General features: G+C 38.3%; 1 protein-coding gene across 1 annotated transcript; it reads left to right on the top strand.

The window, feature by feature from the left end:
* The first annotated feature begins 3,430 nt into the window (after nucleotides 1-3,430).
* Nucleotides 3,431-7,304, top strand: LOC6739249 (UDP-glucosyltransferase 2). Its single transcript, XM_016169048.3, has 4 exons — nucleotides 3,431-3,588; nucleotides 5,381-5,636; nucleotides 5,693-6,139; nucleotides 6,202-7,304. The coding sequence occupies exons 2-4, from the start codon at nucleotides 5,381-5,383 to the stop codon at nucleotides 7,089-7,091; spliced, it is 1,593 nt and encodes a 530-aa protein (XP_016025403.1). The 5' UTR covers nucleotides 3,431-3,588; the 3' UTR covers nucleotides 7,092-7,304.
* The last annotated feature ends 2,272 nt before the right edge of the window (nucleotides 7,305-9,576 follow it).

Below are 9,576 nucleotides of genomic sequence, written 5' to 3' on the forward strand. Positions count from 1 at the left end.
GAAAACAGAACGAGAAATGCTGAAAATGCCTTGGGTGCAATACCCAAAAACATTCGAAACAAAATCGACGATAAAGCCCCAGTGAGATAGATACGCAGTCAAATGTTTTCCAAAAGTATTATGTTTGTGGCAGGAAAACTTCAATGTTCACGTGCTGTTTGCATACAGTGTTGTCAAGTGGTATAGCCGTATTTCAGGGTATTTGCATAGACTATCATAATCATATGACAACATTTGTGTTCTTAATACTAATAGATAAAGAGCAACTTTGCAGGGTTTATGGGTCGAAGTTCTGACACCAAAAAGGGGCGTTTAATAAGAAAGAATATTGCATGATGGGGAATGCACACAGGATATATAAATGAGCACTGCTTAAAGATTACTAATATTTTAAGGACAATTTTAAAATGTTTCCGAATCCACTTCGCACAATAAGTGGCGAAGCCAAGTGAACAATGAATAATTTCCAATCGTGGCCTTCCTTGTGCAACCACTGGTAGTACTATCTCGAAAGGAAGTGGTAAGTACACCTAGCATAAGTAGATTCCAGAGGGCCTGCGCATCCTTTTACGCCTGAGCAGTTTTTATAGTTGTTTGCCTAAACGTAACCAAATGCTAGAAATTCCTGTGAAATAGGGGAGTTCCTTCGGCAGTGAATCACTTTGAGGGCGTGTCTAGTGTTCTGGTTCAAAGTCTATTTTGTGTGTTAAGGTAAAGAAACTAAGAATTTATATGCGGTGACCATGTAATTTGCTCATTAACAAATTGCTTCAGTTAAGGCCCACCAGAAATACAGCAAATAATTGAGATTGCGGGGTGGTCACTGAACCATCGAGTATCCGCAACCACTTGAGTTCTGTCTACAACCCTTAGAGTACCACGCAATTCGAGACCATCTCGTCTGTCACATTATAACTCAATTTTAAATTGTGCTGAATTCTGCTTTCGACATATTAAATTAATATTGACACATTGACAGCTGCCAAAACAAGATTCTCTCCCTTCAAGCCTACAATTTTCTGCCATCGTGGGTACTTCGACCACCCGCTGATTTCGTTGGATTCGAGTTTTCCCGATGCGGGTTCGGATCGAACTTCTCAAATTCGTTGACTAATCATGCGCAACGTTTGCTATTTGGGTGAAATTTTTAATTGCCCCGCGCAACGCAACACGATCGAATTGAAAGGCCATCGTTCCGTGGAAATTGTCAGTGTCATCGTGGGGTTTGGTTCCCATTTTATGCTCGATGGTGTCTTTATCTAAAGCGCGCCTGGGAAAAGCACACGTTGCCTTAATTGATTGATAGATACATAGATAGATATAGACTAATGGCTAGCATGAGATACAAAGGTCTCGCTTCTATGGCTTTGTTTGATTTACCCTAATTTGGCCGTGGGGTGAAGTGCAAAGTAAACATTAAATTGGCGCAAACTGACAAATAGTCCTCTGTATTTTAATCCCATTTAAGTTCACTACATTTGGGCTGGGCTCTTGGTTTGAAATGGTTTATGGTCCAGTTCCATTGATCACAGAAATCCTATATGTGGTGTCTGGTGTTTTAGGCAATTTGTCGTTTGCACCTCGTAAATGATTCAGAGTGAATCATTTGATATTGTCGCTAAGCGTTGCAAGAAGATAGATTTAATAGGAGTTTAATATTTCTTATAACTTGATTAGTGCCTATAATGCCTAATCATTTAATTAAATCTCTTTAACCGAATCCAAGCCCCTTTAAGCTTGTTTGGGAACTTGCCTCAGCAGAATTAAATATGTTTAATGATTTATTTAATTTGCCGCTGACTTAATGAGCTGTTTGTTCCAGCACCATTTTCTCCTCGCTTTTTTCCGCCAACATTTTTGTTACAGGCCATTCATTTTCATTGTGGCATGTCCACTGCGATCTTATGAATGAACATTTTCTTTTTGGTTTGGTGGGCTCTCCTGGCGATCGCTTGCATCAAAAGTGCCGTTCTTGGCCATGTCTTGAGTTGCCATCAAAACTCCGCCTGGAGCATGGTCGTCCATCATCGTCGCCGGTTTGGGTGAACGCCCACGCCCATGCCCAGCCACGCCCTGCGCCCCTTTCGCCCCTTTTGGCAGAGCGGTTTCAGCTTTTTGTGACTCGCTTCAATGAAGCGTGCCAATTTTCAATGATATGTTTCGGCCTCTTGTGTTGTGTGCCCTTTTTTAGACGACTTTGAGTTCTTTCAGCTTGCCTTATATTAATTTCCATCTTTTTCTTAATTTGTTGCATGTTCTCAGTGGGCTTCATAACATTTGTGTTATCTTGGAATTTCTCCTCTCTATTTGTTTGCTTACCATAAAAAGCCAACAAACATTAATTATCATTTAATGATATGACTTATCGTGAAGTGAACTTGACCGCTTCCAAGGTGAATGCACAAATAACAGGGCATTTAATTCGTGTTATACATGTAATGTACTCATCAAAAATGTCGGGTTTCCTTTCCGTTTGCAAGTAAAACACGTTTTTAACAAACTCAATCGATGGGTATTGTTTTAATTCCGACGAACAAGGAAATGCGGTTAGTAATTGCCTACGGAAATCCCCTAGGTAAGCAACTGATGTTTCTTACATAGCAAATCGTGATTTATTGAAAATCCTGAAGTGGTTTATATTTTTATAATTTATTTTTTAATTTTATTCTTGGTTGATAAGAATGTGAATGGCTCATCGTTTCCAAATGCTTACAATAAGTTACAGAACTTAAAATGATACTATTTTTGAAACTTTTGTCTTTATATTGGTATTGTTGTTAACCAAAAATATATTTCTGGCAGCTTAGCGATTAATTTATTGTCTACATGATAAGTTTTAACTAAGAAGGGAAGTCACTGTATCCTGATATCAGAAAAAATTCTTTACATGCGATTGATTTATTAAATTACTAATGTTTTAAAATTGGCTTCTTTGTCTTGTCGATAAGACCCAATTCTTGTTTGGCTTGTTCGTTGTTTGTGTATTGTCAAAACTCGCACTCTGATGAATTTTTGAACCCCGTTGTCGAAAGTTCATTGGCCAATTCTATTTCGCAGTACAAATTATATGTTTGTAATTGCTGATCTGTCGATCGACACGTGAATGGTCATCTGTGAATGTGTAAGGGGGGAAACTGACAGGTAATAATTATTTTGGCAACACTTGCAATCAACTGTATCAATATTGTAATTATCCCAGCACACATACGAGACAATCAAAATCAAATAAGATTAGGGCAAACAATGAGCGTCGCCGGTTGATTCGCCTTTGTATTTTTGTATCTCTGTGCCAGGGCGGCACTAACACTCGAATCCCACAGATACATCTAAGCTTTTGCCTGTATATGCGTTTTGTATCTGCTGGCGTCGACTGAGACTGAGACTTCGACTGAGGCTAATGCTGATTAAGTTGAGGTGTTCGGGGCTTTGTGCCGCCGAGTTTAGTGATAACCGCACTTTGGTGCCCAACGGTCGCGTTTCGCGCTAAACTTCAATTTGAATTCGAAACGTGCTAATTTTGTTTAATTCCAAGTGCACATATTTTCTGGTGCTATTGCTGTGAGACAAAGGCAATTGAATACACTTAAGGTTAATAAATAAACAAGCAATAAAAATCAGACATTAGAAAAGCTTAAAAATTTTAAAAATAAATCTTACAATAAAATATTCATTATATGAAATTTAATTTTCTATTAAATAATATGGAAATAATAATATTAAATAATTGAATAAATCTCTGTGGATTTGATTAAACGTGTTTGCATAACACAAACATTTTTGGAAAACATTTGATTTGATTTGAAATTCCAAACAATCTAGAATAATAAATCTAAAAATGTTAGTTATTTCAATCTAGAAAATAACAAGAAAGATTAATCGTATAGATTAAATTGCTATAATTGTACTAATTAGGTCATTAAAAAACTCGTAACCAGTTTTCATTGCATTTTTTAATTCCGGTAATGTAAAAGGGCAAAAAATAGCAATTTCATAATCACAAAAACTTTCACATTCAACTCACACACAAATAGGCTTTTACTTTCAAAAAACATTAGCTTTAACCCTTTTAATCATCAAGTCTTTTCAAGTGTTACAAGACCTATCCACCATCCCAGCACTCAAAATAATTAAAATTAAATAATTTGAATTCCCCAACTCTAAACAATTAGTGTTGGCACGTAATGAACAAATTATAAACAATTATGCCATAACTTGCAACCTTGACCGAAGCCTCTAAAAACTTAGTTACATAGCTTGCATTTCAGTTGGAATTACGTACAACAACAAAATGCTCTGAGCTGCAGCTAATATAAGGAAATAGAATTTCGCTATTAAGTATAACAGTAAATTGCAATGCGAAATGCGGGCTGCGATGACAAAACTATTTCCACATGCGATTTATCAGCACGCCTCAATGACGACAACTTGTGGCATGTTTACTTGTATTTCAGTTAGCTTTCTGTTACAGTGTGTCAACCTAAATATAAATAATTTTAAGGGGGAAAAATAACACGCGCTAAGCTGTTCAATAAAATTGAATTTTTAATTAAACAAAATCCCGTAAACGTAATTAAATTACGAATAGTTAAGTCCAATTTAACCTAATTTGATTTCGACGATTTGATTTATCTTAAGGTCGAGTAAGCAAGTACAATCTCTTTATAGTTCACGTATGTTGACCCACTTTTTGATAGCGAAAAGAAAAATAAGATTAGGAAGGGGTAAACATTATAAAACTTGCATGATATGCAGGATTTTACGATGTCTGGAAATGAACACCTTAATGATGGTATTAATGGGAGACCTACCATACAAGGCGGGTAAGCTAACAAGCTTTCTGGTCCACTTCGATATTAATTGCTAATTTCAAAATGATGAAATTACCGTGCTGCATTTCAATCAGATTTCATTCTATGTCAGAAAGCCAGAAAGGTGTGTTCACTTAACGGACTGAGTGTATAAGTCGCTGAAAAGCTTGATCAAATGCGAAAAAGAGCGAATCAGATATGAATTCCATATTAGTTGCGTTACAGATTTAATATTTATTTATGCCAAGCCAACAAAGAACATATGCCCGCATGTTAGGCGTTCATAAAAGTGTTGAGCTTAATTAATTATACTATTGTAGCAGTTTCCCTTTCATGTGCAGCATACTCATTTTCCACCTGATATTGCGATCCATCAAACCACAAATCTCATCAATAACACTATCATTTGCAATCAGAATGTGCAAAGCTAAGTGCTTTATGCAAATAACGAAATCAAACACCGAACATAAACTGCAGCTAATGTTAATTTGACGCTAATAACGCGACTTTTTACCCTACTCGGCGGACAATTTAATTGAGGTAGTTAATTGTCAATGTTGATTTCAAATCAGATGGAGATGCAGCTGCAGTGGAAATGTTGGATGTTGCTCTTCCTGATCGGTCTGCCGGAATTTGGAGCAGGCTCCCGAATACTCTTCATGGGGCCCTTTCCAGCCCCAAGTCATTGGCTCTGGCTGGAGCACTTCCAGAACGATCTACTGCGTCAAGGACATCATGTGACCAGTGTGAATAACCATCCCACCAAGCATCCCCACGAAAATCTGACGGAGATTATCATCAGTCCCTCCTTTGACATACCCAAACACTGTGAGTATTATATATAAATAGCACGTATTTGAAATACATGGGTTTTATTATTACAGTTCCAAAGGAGAACATCTTTTCGATGCAGTTTGTTAGCGATTTCAACAACCTGGAGCTCTGGTGGACCATTGGACTTATGACCACGGAGCACGCTTTCAAGGATCCCAAAGTGAAGAGGCTCATTGAGAGCAAGGATGATCATTATGACTTGGTCATCCTAGAGCAGTTTTTCCATGAGGCCTTCCTGATGTTCGGCAAAAGGTTCAATTGCCCAGTGGTCACAATTGGCACCATGGGCTATGCTGATAATATAGATCATGCAATGGGCATCCTGACGCCTTGGTCCTTGATTCCCCATCTACTCCTGTCCCATACGGATCGTATGACCTTTGGCCAGCGAGCTTACAATGCCTACCTATCTCTGTACGATGCGGTCATGAGACGATGGGTGTACCTGCCCAAAATGCAAAAATTGGCAGAGAAGTATTTCCAGGGATCAATTGAAGGTAAGTTAGCATGAGACACCTTAATAAACATATATTGACATATTCCTTTTGTTTCGTTAAAGGACCTCTACCTAATGTTCTTGACCTGGAGCGAAATATTTCCCTAGTTCTGATTAATGCTCACCGTAGTGTCGATCTTCCGAGGCCAAGTATGCCAGGACTCATTGACGTGGGTGGGGCGCACATTCAGAAGCCCAAAAAGCTGCCCACTGACCTCCAGAATTTCCTGGATAATGCCACCTACGGAGTGATCTACTTCAGCATGGGCTCCTATGTGAAGAGCACTGATTTACCACAGGAGAAAACGGCGCAGATTCTCAAGGCCTTCGGCCAGCTCAAGCAGCAAGTGATTTGGAAGTTCGAGAACGATTCCATTGGTGATCTGCCCTCGAATGTGATGATCAAGAAATGGATGCCCCAGAACGACATTTTGGCCCATCCGAATGTCAAGCTCTTCATCACGCACGGCGGTATTTTTGGAACCCAGGAGGGTATTTACTGGGGTGTTCCGATGCTGTGCGTACCCCTGTACGGGGATCAGCACCGGAACACTATCAAATCGGTGAGGGAGGGCTATGCCCGATCCCTGGTGTTCTCCAAACTCACCACTGATGACTTGGTGCGGAATATCGAGACTCTGATCAACGATCCTCAGTACAAACGCAGTGCTCTGGAGGTGTCGCAGCGATTCCGCGATAATCCCATACATCCGCTAGCCGAGGCCACCTTCTGGATCGAATACATAATCCGGCATCGTGGGGCGCGGCATCTGAAGTCCCACGGCGCCTTCATCCCCCTGCATCAGTATCTGCTCCTCGACGTCTTGGGTTGCCTGTTGCTGGGCGCATTCCTGGCCATCTGGCTGCCATGGCGGATGATCAGGAGGGTGCACAAGTGGTGGCTCAAAGGGGAATCCTCTGACAAGCTGAACGAGGGCAAGAAGCGCTTGTAGGAGTAGGCTATCTCTCAACTAGTCGCAGAGATTATTTATTGTGATATATTTTTAGATCACAAGGTTGACAATTACACGGGCTGATTGTTGCTTCTCAATTTAATGTTTTCAATTGATAGTTATACAAATATACAAATACAAATGTAAAATACTTAGAGAATCAGATAATTTTAGGATTTAATAAAATAAAAATAAATATATTTAAACATATTATTTAATTGAGTTGCTAAAAAGTATGCAATTACTTTCTGTTTTTCGTTAGTCATATTTTCAGGTGTTGCCTATTTAAATGGGGCCTTAAAATGCTTGCCATAAAAATTTCTGACATTCTTATTGGGGGAAAAAATAACAAATGTAGAGTAAAATGTTATTTTACGGTAAGTTATGTAAAATTTGTTTTCGACGAAAAATACTTCGTTTGAGTTTAGCGAGAGAGAGTAAAACCTCACCTTATAAAAGTTTGTATTCTCCTAAAATAATTCAAGAATGTTGTGTACCATCAGATTTTATAAGGGACTTATAACCATGTACAACATCCACAAATAATAAAATAAAATCACAAGAACATAAGTTTTTGGAAGTTAAAACTTTAGCACGTTTTTGTTAAAACCATTTTTAAATGCATAATAGAAAAAAGTTAAAGGCAAATGGGTTTATTGAATTGTTTGTGTTAATTTTTAAGATTTATATTTATATTGATGTTTGAACTCTGCCCGTACTCAAATAACTATTAAAACCAATTATTTTAATATTTATTTATTACTGATTTCGGGAAATAGTCAAAATATTAAAAAAAAAAACATAAAATGCCAATAAATTTCCTAAAGCTGAAAGTGTTATGTTTGTTGCCGGCTCAATCAACAATCACGAAGTTGTAGACATTCTTGAATCCCATAAAACTCCCACACACAGCCCGTTTCGTGGATTATGAAAAACAAAATTAAATATATGCAGCAGTTAATGGTAAAGTGGAGAACGAAGAATGGCAACAAAAAATTCAGAAATTCAGTCTGCAATGCATTCTATTGTTTCTTTACTACTAAGCCCCTAGTTTCAACTAAATTAAAATTATTATATGTTTAAAATTGTATACCCGCTACTTTCAAGTTTTTTCGAGGTATTTAATACTTTCACTGCAAGGCCACCAAAAGAAAGGTTAAGGTGCAAATATTTTTCGCTGATAAGGAGAAACCGGTTTAACTGTCGTGGTAATTCATGTAAAATAAATACATTTTGTATGCCGATTATGAATTGTAAAATTTAGTTTAATGATACATAAATTACCAACCTCTTTTGCACCACCTCTCAGTCATTGAAATTAGTTTGACATAACGTTCAACACTTGAGCGACTTTACGGAGGCACCTTTTTATTATTTTTGACTAACGGAATTCCAACTCTTTTTTTCGCCTCATTTCGTATATGAAATGTTTTCAATATCATTAAATCGATATTTATTTATTTTTCTGTGTGCGTCGCTTTTACGTAATGCTTTAAACCGGACCTCGAAACTTGGCAGATCTTGACGCCATTTGAAGAGCAGTAAAAAAATCGATTTAGTGCCTGGCACACGATATTCTCGAGGCTGAAGATTGGCCATTGGCCGCTCTATGACATGAGAGGCTCTTCTGATACCGAAACCTATAAAAACCGTCGAAAATACCAGGTTCAAGTTCGTAACTTTGGCGCCGTACACCGACGATTAGAACCGGCTTACAAATTCCCCTTCATTTTTTATCGGTCACATGAAATAAGGATTTTTGAGGGCCAAGAGTGCTGTTGAAGCCCCACATCCGTGTTGACAATTAGCAAGTGTTTGTCCATAGCCGAAAGAAATATAAAGTGTATGCCCGCCATTGCATTTATTAATTATTGTTAACGAAAAAAAAATAAAAAGTCGTCACTCGACGTTGGAGCAGTTCAGATCACATGAGTCTAAGTCTTACCGAAAACAACCAAAAAACCACACAAACAACTTCGGATTTCGATGTTTTCTTTAGTCAGAGCTTTGGGGCTTGGTTCCTGTTACTACTACTAAATGATGGGGCCAAGCTGCAGAGGGCCACCGCGAAGTTGAATACGTTAAAAAATCCAAATGGAGATTAGCATTAAGCACGTGACGCCGACTTGTGATGCCATTTTTCTGTACATATTTCGTGATATTAGAGAAATATTTTCTTAGAGACGAGGCTTCGCTGTGTGTTCAAGTTTGTCGACACTCTATTGTAATTAAGCGAGCGGCAACTGAAATGGTCGTTTAAATATAATTTAAGCTGAGTTTTTGTTTTGGTCAACTGAGGTGACAAATTAGGGCCCCATCGCAAGGTCATGTGAGGGGCGTCCATTAGCCATGAAGCGACATCAAAGTGGCAAAACAGCAGCAGCATCAAAATAGCAATAGAGTAAAAAACCAACGACACCGGCTTCAGATCTTCAAAAGTAAAATGTCGTGGCATTTGTCGCCGTGCATTTCAGCTCCCGTGCGC

This window comes from Drosophila simulans, chromosome 2L, assembly GCF_016746395.2.
Source record: "Drosophila simulans strain w501 chromosome 2L, Prin_Dsim_3.1, whole genome shotgun sequence".
In the NCBI taxonomy this organism is placed as follows: domain Eukaryota; kingdom Metazoa; phylum Arthropoda; class Insecta; order Diptera; family Drosophilidae; genus Drosophila; species Drosophila simulans.

Bases quoted from the DNA above. Each gene is read 5' to 3' on its own strand.
- LOC6739249 (XM_016169048.3), top strand. From the start codon at position 5,381: ATGGAGATGCAGCTGCAGTGGAAATGTTGGATGTTGCTCTTCCTGATC. The intron at 5,637-5,692 runs GTGAGTATTATA...TTATTATTACAG, and splicing joins CTTTGACATACCCAAACACT to TTCCAAAGGAGAACATCTTT. The intron at 6,140-6,201 runs GTAAGTTAGCAT...GTTTCGTTAAAG, and splicing joins TTTCCAGGGATCAATTGAAG to GACCTCTACCTAATGTTCTT.